At 41.3% G+C, this 18,127-nt stretch overlaps 1 protein-coding gene across 2 annotated transcripts in view; it reads right to left on the reverse strand.

Moving 5' to 3' along the window:
• Positions 1-396: 396 nt before the first annotated feature.
• POU6F2 (POU class 6 homeobox 2) overlaps positions 397-18,127 on the reverse strand; it is a 540,820-nt gene continuing 523,089 nt past the window's right edge. The window contains exons 8-9 of one of the 2 annotated variants that reach the window (XM_044295292.1): positions 8,899-9,067; positions 397-793 (exon numbers count right to left, since the gene is read on the reverse strand). In XM_044295292.1, the coding sequence (XP_044151227.1) occupies positions 397-793; positions 8,899-9,067 (566 nt within the window). Of the gene's footprint in view, positions 902-8,898; positions 9,068-18,127 lie in introns of both variants that reach the window. The other variant, XM_044295291.1, reaches the window with a different exon arrangement.

The raw sequence follows: 18,127 nt of genomic DNA on the forward strand, positions 1-18,127 counted from the left end.
ACAATCTAGATTTGCAACACCATTTTTCTGGCTTTGGTTATCAGTGAAGATTTCGTGAATGAGCACTTTAGAACCTGAAAGTCTACAACTGATCCTCCAGGTGGCAGGCTTGTTTTCTTTTTACATAGATAAAACCTTATCTTTTTTCAAACACTGTTCGCATTGTCATACTATACACACAATGTATTCAGTTATTTGGTATTTTAGTGATGTCCATAGAAATAAAAATTGTCTTTTTTTGGAACTACTATCACACACACTAAGTGTTGTGCAATGTTTTTGGAAAACTCATGAATACAGTACATTAATAAAGTGTTCTGTCCTCCTGTGTTTTGTTCAGTCTTTTACTTACAAGAATGATGAACAGGCATTTCACAGAGTTCAATCTCAAAAGTTTTAGGAATTTTCTTCCATTGAGTCTGTTAAAGACTCCATAGGGACTCCTGTGCCCGGCTCATGTTGTTTTAAGCGTTTTATTGTATTCTTGAGAGCTTGTCTCTTGTTGCAGAACCATACCCGGACAACTTCCCGGTCATAGTTCAGCTTCTCTGCAATTTCTGTCATTTCCTGTCCAGAAGGGTGTGTGTTCTTCTCAAAATGGGCGTTCAAGATCTCTAGAGCCTGTGGTGTGAATGAGGTGCGTCTCTTGCGTTTTTTTGAAGGCTCGCTGCCGATAAATTCTGTCAGGTTCTGCATTCCTGCTCGGTGGCGGGCCTCAGCCTCAGCCATCCACCTCTCAAGGACTGGCTTTATCTTCTGGGCACTTTTAGGGGTGATGTCCAGCTTTTCAAACCTGGCAGGATACAAAAGGCCAGGGTTCAGTTTGGCTGTCAGACTGCTAGCTATAGTGTTCTCTTGGGCTTCCTGTGGTAGGAAAAAGTGGCTTCTCAGGATGGTGTGTCTGGGGGGAAAATTGAAAAAGAAGAGTCTTACACTGATGCTCTGCCAGGGTGGGATTTCCTGCCTACCTAACTTATGGACTGGCAGAGGTACTTAACAAGGACATTATGTTCTATGATAAAACAATGCTAACTACAGACATGCAACATTTTAAACAACCAGTATAGAAAGGAAATGTACTTACAGTAAATTAAATACAGTAATAAAGTGTACAGGAGCAACAAGTAGTGGTGTTTTAGGTTTTTGCATAAATAACATCAGTCTTGTTTTTGTTACACTTATTTAAGGGGTTTTCAGTGACTTTCGTATAAAAAGGCCCATCCTTAGGATAAGCCAACAAACACCTGCACTAACCAGCAAACTGAAGGTGCTTTTTATTGTTTACCAGGCACCATTCCATACATTTTCTAGTGCCTATGCTTGGTACTACAGCATAGCCCCACTTGAATGGGACTGTTTTCCCAAAGTCTGCAGTACAAAAACCAAGTGCCACTGTCTCTTCATTCAGGTGAACATGGGGGGTGCTGGGAGTTAGACTCCAGCCCGTCTTACATTGTTGGTCTACACCAGTGTCTCCCAAACAGTGTGCCTCCAGCTGTTGCAAAACTGCAACTCCCAGCATGCCCACCAAGCCAAAGGCTGTCCAGGCATGCTGGGAGTTGTAGTTTTGCAACAGCTGGAGGCACACTGGTTGGGAAACACTGGTCTACACTAAGGATAGATAAATAATGTTAAAGTCCCAGAAAACACCTTCCGGCTGCTACCATTTTTATTTTCTGCGTTTTTGTTTTTATTTCCTGCCTTACAAAGTCTATCAATTCCTTTTTATTTGTTCACATAACCATATGAATTTTTTATTTATTTTTTCTAATTCCACCCCTTTTGTATTTTTCCTAGCCAATACATTGTATGGAATATTAAATCATGTCATTAGAAAGTACAACTTGTCAAGGGAAAAAAAATAAAAATAACTTCATATGGTTATGTGAACAAATAAATAAGAATTGATAGACTTTGTAAGGCAGGGAATAAAAACAAAAACGCAGAAAATAAAAATGTTAGCAGCCGGAAGGTGTTTTCTGGGACTTTAACATTCTTTATCTATCCTTAGTGTAGACCAGTGTTTCCCAACCAGTGTGCCTCCAGCTGTTGCAAAACTACAACTCCCAGCATGCCCACACAGGCAGAGGCTGTCCAGGCATATATAGTGTACAACTGTACATCCTGGTCCTTTGTGGCTTGAGGGCCACTTTCAAATTCTAATGGTGGTGGTAAGCCACACTGAGTATTAAACAGGAAAACACCTATTTATGATACAACCTTGGACTACGACAACCCTGACTTCTCCAGTGTACAACTGTATCTGCAGGTGGAGAACTACACACAGGGCACTTGCTGGGGGAAAAAAACTATAAGCAATTGATTTCATGTTTTTTGGTTATATAAAATTTTGTTCCTTTTAGATATACATTTAAAATCTTTACTGTGTTTGACAGAACCCACAAATTATTATTAGTTTATTTACTTAGTTAGAACCTAACATTTCTACTGTCTGCTATTTCTGATGGTAAAAGCACCATTACTTTTAGTCAAGTTTACACTTTCAGGGCCTGGACTTACAGGGAGAAACTACATCTTTTTTTGCTGAGAGAGTGCAAAGTTCTCGATTCTTCAAAGGGGAACAGTGGCACCTCATTGATACTACTGCAGTATATATATGTCAGGAGACAAAAGTGTAGCTCCAACTTTTTCTTTTTACCCAATAGACTGTACATAAACAAGAACACTAGGACCTCAAAGGGGTTGTGCAAAGTTAGAAACATATCCTTTATCCACAAGATAGGCAATACATTTCTATAAGTGAGGGCCTGACCAGTGGAAATAGCACCAATCATGAAAACATGGGTCCCATGCCCCCTTAAGAATGGTTGGCCAGCCAAGCATGTCCCTTTCCAGTCCATTCATTCTTATTGAACTGCCAGAAATAGCCAAGACCCTTTTTTGTGAACGGTGGAGCACCAATCAGAAACATATCCCCTAGTTTGGCACCACCAATTTAACACTTTGTATGCATTAATGGGGATGTTAAACTCTGGTTCCCACAGCTGGAGCCTGAATTTTAAGTCATTTTTAAAAATCTTTTGAATACTGTGATTTTTTACCTATCCATGTTGGATATTTATTTTAATCTAAAATGGTTATAGTCTTTCATACTGGAGTGTGTGTGGGTGTATCTGCTGAACATTAACAAACCTAAAAGGGATTGCAAGAATTTGTGACATAGCGTAAGTTTTCCTTACTGTACAGTATGTTGTTCTGCAGTGTACAAGTTACAATGTTTGTAGAAATACAATGTATAGAACACACAGTACAGTACTGTACAGGAAGAATATATTTATATTAATAAATTTTCTAGTGAATGCATTTGCGTGTAGTTCTCATGCCTAATATAAATAATATTAAAAGTAAATTAACACATCCTTATGTTTTATTCAAGGCTTTACTCCATGGAATGGAGAAAATCCTAAATTGTTACTCAAAAGAAAGGGAGGTAGTATTTAGATCATTGGTGTTTCTGATCTGTGTTGATTCTTCACTACATGAGATTTGGTATAACAATATACAAGTCATGAAACAAATTTCCCAGCAGTGGTATCCTTGTATAGACTGAATAAAGGTTATTTTCTACAGGGAGGTATCTTATAAGAAAAAACAGTAGGGGATGCCATAGAAGTGAGAGGATCCTATGGAGCTTTTTGTATTTAACAACAATCAATGGGTTTTATGGAAAATCATTGAGCAAAATGTGAGCTGCAAGCTCACTACCCCATACTGATGTTATTTATAACCTTAGTCTTAAACTGCGGGAAAAGTACACTTCTGTTCTACAGGGAATACATTAAAAATATAAAGAGCGGATAAAGAGACAGAGCATTTCATGGATCACCAAGAACAAAATCCACTTAAATGAGCTCAGATTTGGTTGGCTTTTTTGTGATAGACTACAAGGTCTCAGAGAACAACAGATAACTCTAGACTAAGTATTTGCTGTTGCATTCATAAAGTTCATATCAATGCTGTATTGCTCCATGCATACGTGTGTTTTATGTGTTTTTTGCGTATATACATACGTGAAAGTACAATAATAAAAATATTTAAAGTAGCCTTTTTATTCAAATGATTTTTGGGAGTCCCAGCTCTTGGACACCCCCCCCCCCCCCCCCTCCATTGAAACCATATTTTGATAGTCAGCCTAGTTGTTGAAGGCAATTGCATAAATGGTGTTTGCAGAATAAATTATTATTGATGGGATTTTCCAGTCTTATTTTAATAATGCATATATCATACAGTAGAATGAAAAGCTATAGTATGAACTATTTTAGGTCATTCACATTTAGATTGCTATGGGTTTAAAAGGCAGGACTACTTCCTTCTTGAAAAATCAACGTTTGATTTCAGCCCCATTTAATTGACTACTAGACACTGCATATGGGCAAATGTCAGATTAGACATCAACATAGTATACAGGGTGAGTCAAAACTCTCAGGGCACCCTTTTATTTCAGAAACAAGAGGGAAAATGAAATATCTGAATACCCCAGCAAGTAATGGGTAAGGGGGCCTATCTTTTAGGCTATGTCTGGAACATGGCCATCAGCCTTAGAGCCGCCATATTGGATCTAATGTTTCCAATTTGAAGGGGTTATGTAGCATATCAAAGAAGACAAGAATTTTCTCAGAAATCAATTGGCGCAATCAGATTTGCAATATCTCTTGTGGTTCAAATGTTATCAACACAAAATTCAAAGTTCTGTGTTCAGCACCAGGGACAACAAATTGAACATGTCAAATAGCTGTGTATCACAGCGAATGTTCCCGGTTGTTGTTGCAACTTTCGGTGTTGACAATGTTTGAACCACAAGAGATATTGCAAATCTGTATATTGTGTTAAATAATGTTATCTATCCTGTCATTCATAGTTTATGCTTCTTGATAAAGTTGCCCACTGAGCCCTGAAACGTATTGTGAGACATATCAATAGATATTATCTTAAAGAGGACCTGTCACCCCTCCTGACATTTGTTTTATAGCTACTTGCATTCACTGTGTAATCACAATTCTCAAGTATCTATTATTATGACTTTGTACTGGGCTGGTGTTCTATCATACCTACAGGAAGTTTATGAATGAATTGCCAGCAGTTTGCAATAAAGGTCCTCCTGGGTGTTACTAGTTGCGGTGTGTTCCCAGAACAGTCTGACACTGTTATCTCAACAGGAATGTATCTCAACTGGTAACACCTAGTTGTACCTTTATTACAGATTGTTGGTAGTTAATTCATACACTTCTAGTATGGCACAAAATAGATTCATATAAATAGATGCTCCAAAATGATTGCATTCGTAATGTAAGTAGCTACAAAAACAGACAAGTAAGGAGAGGTGACAGGTCTTCTTTAAGTTGACCCATTATGGTCTGATGCTGGGAAGTTAGTTCCCCTATGGTTTCCTAGTGTCATACTGAGGATTCATATGTTGTAGCTTCTACTAACTGCATATATCTTCTTCCCTGGCGAGGCTGGAACTAAATACAGAGGGTATCACACCAGCTGCACAAATCCTTATTATGCTGGATTGTACCTATAATAGCATTGGCTAGTGTTGGCTAGAAGCTGAGCCTTTTTGATTTCCTTCTGGTTATAACTTATTGGGGGACATCTAATGGTTTTATGCCACCATCACTATAGTGGCATAAAAAAGTTGAGAATTATGGTTCACATCAGATTTACTCCATAATTTGTGACTTTTTAAGCTTCTCGACACTTTTTTCTAAAGTGATGATAAATGGGTGGGGCATATCAAAAGGGGCGGAGCTTCAAGCAGCCTTCCGGATTTACTATAACTGCGTAAGTTAGAGCTGAAGTTATAGATAAAGTTTGTAGACTTGAGTTTCTGGTGTACATACTTCCAGAGATGCAACTAATTTATTAAGAGGCATCTGCTCCATTTTACAGGGATTAAGGTTGGTGTATGGGAAAGCCAATCTTGATAAATGTCCCACACTATGTTTATATGTACAGGAAACAAAACAATGTGGCAATTAAAAATGCAATTGTAGAATACATTAACAAATTTGATTTGTAAAACAGGAAATTCTGTGAAGAAGCAAAAAAACTTGGAACTAAGAAAAATAGAGAAAAGCTTGAAATTTAGATTCTCATTGAACTCTGTAAACTTAAACCTTAAATGTGATTCAGTTAAATAACTGGTAAAAAGGTTAAAACTGAAAGTGTTGACACTTTAAAAAGTCATGAGGCAGGAGTCATAGAAAGCGATGAGGAAAAATCTAATGTATTAATCACTTTTTTGCACACTATATTCATAGAGGAAAGTGAAATATCAAGGTAAATTTAGAGTGACAAAGTAAGCCCACCACTAAATGTAGCCTGTATGATAGGGATGAGCAAATCAACTTTGGATGAAACATCTGAAGTCAGTTTGCATAAAACTTTGTTCACTTTGTTCAAATACTGTACGGAGCAGGAGCTCCGTACGGTATTAGAATGTATTGGCTCTGATGAGCCCAAGTTTTTACTTTGCGATGTCTCGCAAAACTTTGCATAATAATTTCAGAAATGGATTTATACTGTAAAAAAAACATTTTCCGAACTTTTGTTCGGTTCCAAGGTACCACTTGGAACCGAACCCGAATTTTGGAAATGTTTTTTTTTTTACAGTATAAATCAATCTATGAAGTTATTGCGTGAAGTCTGGCGAGACTTCGCAAAGCAATAGCTTTGGCTCATTGAAGCCAATACATTGTAATGCTGTACGGAGCTCCTCCTCCGTACAGTATTAGAACAAAGTTTTATGCAAATCGACTTCGGATGTTTCATCTGAAGTCGATTTGCTCATCCCTACTGTCTGACACAGGAAGAATTGCAGTACCATTTTGAAAAGATTAAAATAAATGAATCACAGGGTCCAGATGGCATACATGTGATAGACAGACCTTTACTTTAAATATTTAAAGGGGTTTAATGAGTTATATAAAAACTCAGGCAACCCTTGTAAACTGCCTCAAATAACAAAGGAATGGATACACTAACCCATTTTTTCCTCTTCTACTTCCTGCACTGTGTTCAGGTCCTCATTGCTGCTCTTTGTTTTTATGACTGTAGCGATGATATTCTGTGCAGACAGGTAACTGCTGCAGCTAATCATTGGCCTCAGCAGAGGAGTCCTCTGCATAACCGAGTCCAGCGATTGGCTGCAGAGCTGACCTGTGCACTAAACATCACTGTTGCAGCCAGGAAGATTACGTCAGCAGGGGGAGGACCTTAGCAAAGCGCTCGAAGAAACTAGGATGAAAACAGGTGAGTATCCATTCATTTGTTAATTAAGCCCATTTATATGTGCTGTCTGAGTTTTTAAATAACTTGGATAACCCCTTTAAGGACTCTATAATGGCTGGTGTATTGACTGATGTAAATACAGTGCCAGTATTAACATCTTTTAATGGGTTGATGTATTTTTAGGGATGCTATCCTGGAGTATCTTAATGAAAACAAACATATGATGCTGTATCAGCATGGCTTCATGAGGGATCAGTTTATAAAAGGTGATAAGTTCTAGGCTGCACTAACGAGTATTTGTTAGATTTCCTATATTTTGATAAAAAAACATTTTATACTGTGCCACATAAAAGTGTAGTAAATAAAATGAGAAGGTTGAGACTGGGAGAAAACGTCTGTAGGTGGGTAAGTTACTAGCTCCATGATAGAAAACAGAGGTTGGTTATTAACGGTACACACTCAGATTGGGTCACTGTCACTAGTGGGGTACCTCAGGGGTCAGTATTGGGCCCTATTCTCTTCAATATATTTATTAATGATCCATCTGAGGAGCAGTGCAGTAAAATATGCATTTTTGCTGACAATGCTAAACATTAAAACTAATTAACACAAAAGAGGACAGTATACTGCTACAGGTGGATCTGGATAAGTTGGAAACTTGGGGAGAAAAGTGGCAAATAGGTTTTATATAAGGGCATGCACATGGTAAAGTTGTACACAGTACATGCCTAATGGGAAAACACTGGGTAAAACTGATATACAGATAGAGAGATTTCTCTCATAATCTACAGTATTTATTCCCAGGACTGTGACTGTGATGAGAGGAAAGAAAGTTTGTGCACAAACATAGAAGAGGATTCTTTATAGTAAGAGCAGTGAGACTATGGAACTCTCTGCCTGAGGAAGTGGTGATGGTGAGTACAATAAAAGAGTTCAAGAGGGGCCTGGATGTATTTCTGGAGTGTAATATACATGGTATAGTTACTATAGATGGGTTGTTGATCCAGGGAGTTATTCTTATTGCCTGATTTGGATTCAGGAAAAGGCTGAACTGGATTGACATATGTCTTGTTTCAGCTTCCAAACTATACTATGTTTTTACTACGCTATGTAACCCTAGGTAGTGCCTTTCTGTTGTTCTCTCCTCTTATATTTCTGATATTCTACTAACACACATGCATCAGAGTCACACAATTTACTGAAGAAAGAAGTTTGTTTAATCTCATAAAACCCTTTAAATAACACAGTATTTTATTTTATCATCTGCTGACTGACCGCCAACATCTACATCCCAGTGTACACCAAAGAGGCTAGTGTCCAGATATTGAAAACTATCAGCTCTGTGATCCAATCAGCTGTCTCTGGCCAGCTTCAGACTTAATGGATATCTTTATTAGATACCTTTGAATATTTTTTTGGGACGGACAGGTAGTTAGCTTACATCTCCTAAAAATATATGTGATTGCAACACTTTATGTTTTTTTTGGGCTTTATGTTTAAATAAAAATGTGTTGCGTATGTAAACAATTACTATATAAACTATCCAAATAAGAAGTAACAATGTGTACTCTGTGTATTCACATGGTAAACATGCAGCCCTAGCTGATACTCTAAAAGTACTGCACATGCACAATCTCTCCTTACCTGCAGATGGCTGACTGGCTATAGGCTGGACCCTCTGTTGCACTTAATGCTTGGCCAACCTGTGTTTGAGTCAAGCCAAGTGAAAGGCGTCTAATCTTAAAAGCTTTAGCAAACTCTCTGATTTCTTCCAGATTTACCCCATCAACCTCTCCACCGGCAGTTTGTGGATCTGTTAAAGAAAGGATAAAAGGTATATATAATTAGTGTGACACATAAATATTGCGCTTTGTCTAATTAAAGGGGTTGTCTAGGCTGAGGATAAGCCGTCAATATCAGATCAGTGGGGGTCTGACTCTTGGCACCCCCACAATCTGTTTCAGGAGCCATGTGTGTGCTACGCTCTCTTCTAGATCACCGTGGCGTTGTAGGGAAATTGCTTATTCCTTTCCCATAAACTTGAATACTACTAACAGTTGTAATCACACTGCACAACCAGTACAATAAGGGTGTGCATGTAAACATTGAAGAGGACGCAGTGCTACCACAAGTGCCACGGTGCCTTTAAACAGCTGATTGTCGGGAGTGCCGGAATTCAGACCCCTGTTGATCTGATATTGATTACCTATTTTAGGATAGTTCATCAATATCTGTAGCCCAAACAATCTCGTTATACTTATATTGCAGCTTACGTTTACAGTTACAAATTCAATTTAGTAACTTAATATCATACTTAGTATTTAATATTATATTGAGACTCCTATATGTATATTCAAATAGTGTCAATTGGTGCTTTAGAGCAGTGCTCCATTATTGCGGTTATACAAGGACATGCAGTAATTACTTAAGTAATACATTAATGTATTTACAAGTGATTTTTGCCATGGTAACACACGGTAACACATACTTATCAACATTTCTGTTTGTAAATCTGAAGCATTTAACCCCTTAAGGACTCAGCCTTATTTCACCTTAAGAACTTGGCCATTTTTTGCAAAACTGACCAGTGTCACTTTAAGTGGTGATAACTTTAAAACGCTTTGACTTATCCAGGCCATTCTGAGATTGTGTTTTCATCACATATTGTACTTCATGACATTAGTAAAATGAAGTCCCAAAAATTATTTTTTTGCATAAAAAAATACCTAATTTACCAAAAATTTTGAAAAATTTGCAAATTTCAAAGTTATAGTTTCTCTACTTCTGTAATACATAGTAATACCCCCAAAAATTGTGATGACTTTACATTCCCCATATGTCTACTTCATGTTTGAATTATTTTGGCAATGATCTTATTTTTTTTTTGGATGTTACAAGGTTTAAAACTTTAGAAGCAAATACTGAAATTTTTCAGAAATTTACAAAAAAACAATTTTTAGGGACCACTACAGCTTTGAAGTCACTTTGCGAGGCTTACATAATAGAAACCGCCCAAAAATGACCCCATTCTATAAACTACACCCCTCAAGTTATTCAAAACTGATTTTAAAAACTTCGTTAACCCTTTAGGTGTTGCACAAGAGTTATTGGCAAATGGGGATGAAATTTGAGAATTTCATTTTTTTGCCTAATTTTCCATTTTAACCCATTTTTTCCACTAACAAAGCAAGGGTTAACAGCCAAACAAGACTGTATCTTTATTGCCCTGACTCTGCCGTTTACAGAAACACCCCATATGTGGCCGTAAACTACTGTACGGCCACACAGCGGGGCGTAGAGTGAAAGGTGCGCCGTTTGGTTTTTGGAAGGCAGATTTTGCTGGACTGGTTTATTTACACCATGTCCCATTTGAAGCCCCCTGATGCACCCCTAGAGTAGAAACTCTCTAAAAGTGACCCCATCTAAAAAACTACACCCCTCAAGGTATTCAAAACTGATTTTACAAACTTTGTTAACCCTTTAGGTGTTGCATAAAATTTAATGGAATATAGAGATACAATTTCAAAATTTCACTTTTTTGGCAGATTTTCCATTTTAATATTTTTTTTCAAGTAACAAAGCAAGGATTAACAGCCAAACAAAACTCAATATTTATGGCCCTGATTCTGTAGTTTACAGAAACACCTCATATGTGGTCGTAAACTGCTGTACGGGCACACGGCAGGGCGCAGAAGGAAAGGAATGCCATACGGTTTTTGGAAGGCAGATTTTGCTGGACTGTTTTTTTTGACACCATGTCCCATTTGAAGCCCCCCTGATGCACTCCTAGAGTAGAAACTCCAAAAAAGTGACCCCATTTTAGAAACTACGGGATAGGGTGGCAGTTTTGTTGATACTAGTTTAGGGTACATATGATTTTTGGTTGCTCTATATTACATTTTTGTTGTTGTTATTTGCAACATTCATCTGAAAGGTTAGATCATGTGGTAATTTTATAGAGCAGGTTGTCACGGACGCGGCGATACCTAATATGTATACAATTTTTTTATTTATGTAAGTTTTACACAATGATTTCATTTTTAAAACAAAAAAAAGTTTTAGTGTCTCCATAGCCTAAGAGCCATAGTTTTTTCAGTTTTTGGGCGATTATCTTTGCGGGATGAGATGGCTGTTTTACTGGCACTATTTTGGGGTGCATATGACTTTTTGATCGCTTACTATTGCACTTTTTGTGACGTAAGATGACAAAAAATGTCTTTTTTTTTAACCGTTTTTATTTTTTACGGTGGTCACCTGAGGGGTTAACCCTGTGATATTTTTATAGAGCCGGTCGATACGGACCCGGCAATACCTAATATGTATACTTTTTTTTATTTATGTAAGTTTTACACAATGATTTCATTTTTGAAACAAAAAAATCATGTTTTAGTGTTTCCATAGTCTAAGAGCCATAGTTTTTTCAGTTTTTGGGCGATTATCTTGGGTAGGGTCTCATTTTTTGCAGGATGAGATGACAGTTTGATTGGCACTATTTTGGCGTACATGCAACTTTTTTGATCACTTTTATTACCTTCTTTCGGGTGTCCGCTTCGGGTGTCCGCTTGTGAGCTCCATTTGAAGGGGCTCACAAGCGGCCCCGAACGCATCCATCCAGTGCTAATGCATTCTGAGTGGACGCCGTTTCAAACGGATCCGTCCCCCATTGACTTTCAATGTAAAAGTCTGGACGGATCCGTTCAGGCTACTTTCACAATATTTTTTTTTACAATATAATGCAGACGGATCCGTTCTGAACGGAGCCACCGTCTGCATTATATGAGCAGATCCGTCTCAGACGGATCCGCTCTGAACGCTAGTGTGAAAGTAGCCTAAGGTGGGCAAAATTTCAATTTTCTCGTAGTTTTTATTTTTTATTTTTATGGCGTTCACCGTGCGGGGAAAGTAACATGACCGTTTTATAGATCAGGTCGTTACGGATGCGGCGATACCAAACATGTGTAAGGATTTTTTTTATTTATTTTTTTAATCAGTGATAAATGTGTTTTTTGATTTTTACTTTTTTAAAAACTTTTTTTAACTTTTTTTTTGACCCAGACCCATTTGGTTCTTGAAGATCCAGTGGGTCTGATGTCTGTATAATACAGTACAGTACAATATATATTGTACTGTACCTTATTTTACTTACACTTTGAACAGATCTATGCCTTTAGCACAGATCTGTTCAGCACCATGGACAGCAGGACGCCTCAGAAGGCGTCCTGTTGCCATGGGAACCTTCCCCGTCTGCGAAGTTGTGGCCAGAACTTCGCAGACGGGGAAGGGTAAGGACTGGGGCTCCCTCCCTCTGTCACCCCATCCTGTTGGGGGGCTGCAAAGGCACAGCAGCCCCCCAATGGGAGAGGGAGGGAGCCGCATCTTTCTGTTAACTCCCGTACGGACCGCTGTATGGAAAGGGTTAAACGGCTGACATCCATTCACAGATGTCAGCCGTTTATACCAGGGTGTCAGCAATGTGCTGACACCCTAGTATACCACTGTACACCAACGATTATTCGGCGGGAGGCGGGCGGGGGATCGCGATCCCGCCTGCCGCACCGCCCGCCTCTCGCACCGCCCTCAACACCCCCCCTGCACCTCCCACCGGGCCAAAATCATTCAGAGGTGCAGGGGGGGGTGATAAATATAGATTTTCGCCACACTAAAGTTTCTGATTGCCGCGGTCAGGGACCCCGGCGATCAGAAACTGCAGAAATCGCAACAAACCGCAGGTCTGAATTGACCTGCGGTTTGCTGCGATCGCTAATACGGTGGGGTCATATGACCCCCCCAGCGTTGTGACAGGATGCCGGCTGAATGATTTTAACAGTGACCTCCTTTTTAACTGTGACCTCCACAATGCCCGCCCCTTCAACAGTGACCGGCCATTGTGGAGGTCACTATGGAGGTCACTGTTAAAGGGGCGGACATTGTGGAGGTCACTATTAACCGCCTCCGGACCGCCTAACGCAGATGTGCGGTCCGGAGGCGGCAGCGCTGCGCAGAGTCACGCATATACGCGTCATCTCGAGACGCGAGATGACGCGCTTTGCCGGCCCGCGCATGCGCAGTTCGGGCCAGCATTTCATCAAGGGGGGTCGCGTCATCAGCTTGCCAGCCAATGATCGCGGCTGACAAGCTGATGATTTAAAAAAAAAACAATCAGAAGCCACATAGCAGATCATATTAGTAAATATGATCTGTTATATGGCTGCCCTGCTCCTCTGCTGGTCCTTTTCGTCGGTTGGATCCAGCAGAGGAGCAGGCTTCACAGTGAGTAGCACCTACAGTACACACTAGCCCCAGATCACCCCCCTGCTCCCCAATTAACCCTTTGATCACCCCTTTGATCGTCCCTGTCAATCACTAGTGAAAGGAAAAAAGTGATCAGTGCAAACTGTCACTTTTTTTTTTCACTGGTATTGACCGTTAGGTTTTAGGATAGTTTAGGCCCCTTGGTTAGGTAGTTTAGGGATCGGTTAGCGCCCATCCCACCGCACCGCAGTCACTGATTCGCTGATTAGCGTATCGCTAATCAGCATTTGTACCTTTATAGTATCTGGAATTGATCAAAACTGATTACGGTCAGATCTATAATAGTATTAGTGTCACTTTAGTTCGCCCTCCACCCAAAACGCAGTGTTTGCCCGATCAGGCCTGATCAGTCGCCCACACGTGCGTTCGCCCACACCCGCCCCACCGCAGTGACAAAAAATATATATTTTTTTGATCACTGCACATTCACTTTACACGTGCTGCGACGATAAAAAAATCAGTTTTGATATTTTTTATCAACCGCAGCGGCCTCCGGTACTTCGCTAGCCTCCCCTTTGTAAGACAGGCTTGCTTTTTTTCTTGGGTAGTCTCAGGGAATACCCCTAAATTTAGTTGCCCAAATGTCAAACAGGGGGTATTCTTCTGAAGAGGCCTACAGGCTTCTGACCCAGTCGGATGAGGAATGGGAACCCTCATCTGATGAATCTAGCGGGTCAGAATACGAACCTGTAGAAAGCAGTGGCACTCTGACCCAAAGTTCGGACGAGGAGGCTGAGGTCCCTGATAGCACCAGGCGTACCCGGCCCCGTGTCGCTAGACCACAGGTTGCGCAGGATCCGCTTCAAGAGCAGCAGAGTGGGGCTGACGCTGTCGGATTACGTGGTGAGGCATACACCAGCAGCGCAGCCCTCCCTGGACCTAGTACCAGCACTGCCGTACAACCTGGTGAAGTGGCGAGCACCAGAAGGGCAGTTGAAGCTGGTACGGTGGCACGAGCAGTAGTGACCCCGTCGCAGCCACCGCAAAGACGGGCCCGTAGAGCCCCTAGAATCCCAGAGGTGCTGGCAAACCCTGATTGGCAGTCCCCAACTTCAGCCCCACCTGTAGTTCCCCCTTTCACTGCCCAGTCTGGAGTTCGGGTTGAGACAGCTCAGATCGGTTCGGCCCTGGGATTTTTTTAGCTGTTCTTGACTGCGGAGCTCTTAGACATAGTCGTGGCCGAAACAAACAGGTATGCCACACTATTTATAACCGCCAACCCGGGAAGCTATTATGCCCAGCCTTTCCGGTGGAAACCAGTCCAAGTTTCCGAAATTAAAACTTTTCTGGGCCTTCTCCTCAACATGGGTCTAACTAAAAAGCATGAATTGCGGTCATATTGGTCCACGAACCCAATTCATCACATGCCCATGTTCTCTGCTGCTATGTTCAGGGCACGTTTTGAGGCCATCCTGCGTTTCCTGCACTTTAGCGACAACACCGCCTCCCGTCCCAGAGGCCACCCAGCTTTTGACCGGCTCCACAAAATTCGGCCCCTCATAGACCATTTCAACCTGAAATTTGCAGATTTGTATACCCCAGAGCAAAACATCTGCGTAGACGAGTCCCTAATACATTTTACCGGGCGCCTTGGCTTCAAACAATACATCCCAAGCAAGCGCGCCCGGTATGGGGTCAAATTGTATAAGCTCTGTGAATGGGCCACAGGCTATACCCACAAATTTCGGATCTATGAGGGAAAAGATCAGACCCTGGAGCCGGTCAGTTGCCCTGACTACCTGGGGAGCAGTGGGAAGACAGTCTGGGACTTGGTGTCACCCTTATTCGGCAAGGGGTACCATCTTTATGTGGACAATTTCTACACAAGTGTGGCCCTCTTTAGGCATTTGTTTATAGAACAGATTGGCGCCTGTGGCACCGCGCGAACTAGTCGCGTGGGCTTCCCCCAACGGCTCGTTACCACCCGTCTTGCAAGGGGGCAGAGGGCTGCATTGTGTAACGAAGAACTGCTCGTGGTGAAATGGAGAGACAAGCGTGACGTTTACATGCTCTCCTCCATTCACGCAGACACGACAATACAAATTGAGCGAGCAACCTGTGTCATTGAAAAGCCCCTCTCAGTCCACGACTATAACCTTCACATGGGAGGGGTGGACTTCAATGACCAGATGTTGTCTCCGTATTTAGTTTCCCGCAGAACCAGACGCTGGTATAAGAAGGTGTCTGTATATTTAATTCAATTGGCTCTGTATAATAGTTTTGTTCTCTACAGTAAGGCTGGGAGAACTGGATCCTTCCTCAAATTTCAGGAAGAGATCATCGAGAACCTCCTGTACCCAGGAGGTTCCGTGGCCCTATCCACCAGTGTAGTCTACACGACTACATTTCCCCAGTCTACACGAGCTACATTTCCCCAATGTCGTTCCTGGTACCTCAACCCAATCATCACCCCGAAAAAGATGTCGTGTCTGTAGCAGGAGTGGAATAAGGCGTGACACCTGCTATTTCTGTCCTGACTGTCCTGACCACCCTGCCCTATGCTTTGGAGAGTGTTTCCGGAAGTACCACACACAGGTACACCTAGCATAGGGATCACATCTCACCAGGACAGGCACACAGTCTATTAGGGCCCATTCACTCACAGCTGCTGCAAACGTCTCCTTTCACCTGGGACAAAGTGCATAACGCACTTCGCCACATCTTTGGGCGCTTTGCGCTTTGCACATTGACCCATGGGGAAGGAGAGGTTTGTTCTATAAAGGTTAAAAAAAAAATATATAAATTCTAGGAACTCGCCGTGCCCCTCTTTCCCCTCGCCGTGTCTTCTTTCCAAAATGGGGTCACTTGTGGGGTAGTTATACTGCCCTGGCAATTTAGGGGCCCAAATGTGTGAGAAGTACTTTGCAATCAAAATGTGTAAAACATGGCCTGCGAAATCCGAAAAGTGCACTTTGGAATATGTGCCCCTTTGCCCACCTTGGCTGCAAAAAAGTGTGACACATCTAGTATCGCCGTACTCAGGAGAAGTTGGGGAATGTGTTTTGGGGTGTCATTTTACATATACCCATGCTGGGTGAGAGAAATATCTTGGCAAAAGACAACTTTTCCCATTTTTTTATACAAAGTTGGCATTTGACCAAGATATTTATCTCACCTAGCATGGTTATATGTAAAATGACACCCCAAAACACATTCCCCAACTTCTCCTGAGTACGGCGATACCAGATGTGTGACACTTTTTTGCAGCCTAGGTGGGCAAAGGGACCCACATTCCAAAGTGCACCTTTCGGATTTCACCGGTCATTTTTTACAGATTTTGATTGCAAACTACTTCTCACACATATGGGCCCCTAAATTGCCAGGGCAGTATAACTACGCCACAAGTGACCCCATTTTGGAAAGAAGACACCCCAAGGTATTCCGTGAGGGGCATGGCGAGTTCCTAGAATTTTTTATTTTTTGTCGCAAGTTAGTGGAATATGAGACTTTGTAAGAAAAATAAAATAAAATCATCTTTTTCCGCTAACTTGTGACAAAAAATAAAAGGTTCTATGAACTCACTATGCCCATCAGCAAATACCTTAGGGTGTCTACTTTCCGAAATGGGGTCATTTGTGGGGGTTTTCTACTGTTTGGGCATTGTAGAACCTCAGGAAACATGACAGGTGCTCAGAAAGTCAGAGCTGCTTCAAAAAGCGGAAATTCACATTTTTGTACCATAGTTTGTAAACGCTATAACTTTTACCCATACCATTTTTTTTTGCCCAAAATTTTATTTTTATCAAAGACATGTAGAACAATAAATTTAGCGAAATTGTATATATGGATGTCGTTTTTTTTGCAAAATTTTACAGCTGAAAGTGAGAAATGTCATTTTTTTGCAAAAAAATCGTTACATTTTGATTAATAACAAAAAAAGTAAAAATGTCACCAGCAATGAAATACCACCAAATGAAAGCTCTATTAGGCTACTTTCACACTAGCGTTCATAGGTCCGTTCGTGAGCTCCGTTTGAAGGAGCTCACGAGCGGACCCGAACGCCTCCGTCCAGCCCTGATGCAGTCTGAATGGAGGCGGATCCGCTCAGACTGCATCAGTCTGGCGGCGTTCAGCCTCCGCTCCGCTCGCCTCCGCACGGACAGGCGGACAGCTGAACGCTGCTTGCAGTGTTCAGCTGTCCGCCTGGCCGTGCGGAGGCGAGCGGATCCGTTCAGACTTACAATGTAAGTCAATGGGAACGGATCCGCTTGAAGATGTCACCATATGGCTCAATCTTCAAGCGGATCCGTCCCCCATTGACTTTACATTGAAAGTCTGAACGGATCCGCTCAGGCTACTTTCACACTTAGAATTTTTTCTAAGTTATTAATGCAGACGGATCCGTACTGAACGGAGCCTCCGTCTGCATTAATATGATCGGATCCGTTCAGAACGGATCCGATCGAACGCTAGTGTGAAAGTAGCCTTAGTGAGAAGAAAAGGAGGTAAAATTCATTTGGGTGGTAAGTTGCATGACCGAGCGATAAACGGTGAAAGTAGTGTAGTGCAGAAGTGTAAAAAGTGGCCTGGTCATTAAGGGGGTTTCAGCTAGCGGGGTTGA

The sequence above is a fragment of the Bufo gargarizans genome, chromosome 5 (genome assembly GCF_014858855.1).
Source record: "Bufo gargarizans isolate SCDJY-AF-19 chromosome 5, ASM1485885v1, whole genome shotgun sequence".
In the NCBI taxonomy this organism is placed as follows: Eukaryota; Metazoa; Chordata; class Amphibia; order Anura; family Bufonidae; genus Bufo; species Bufo gargarizans.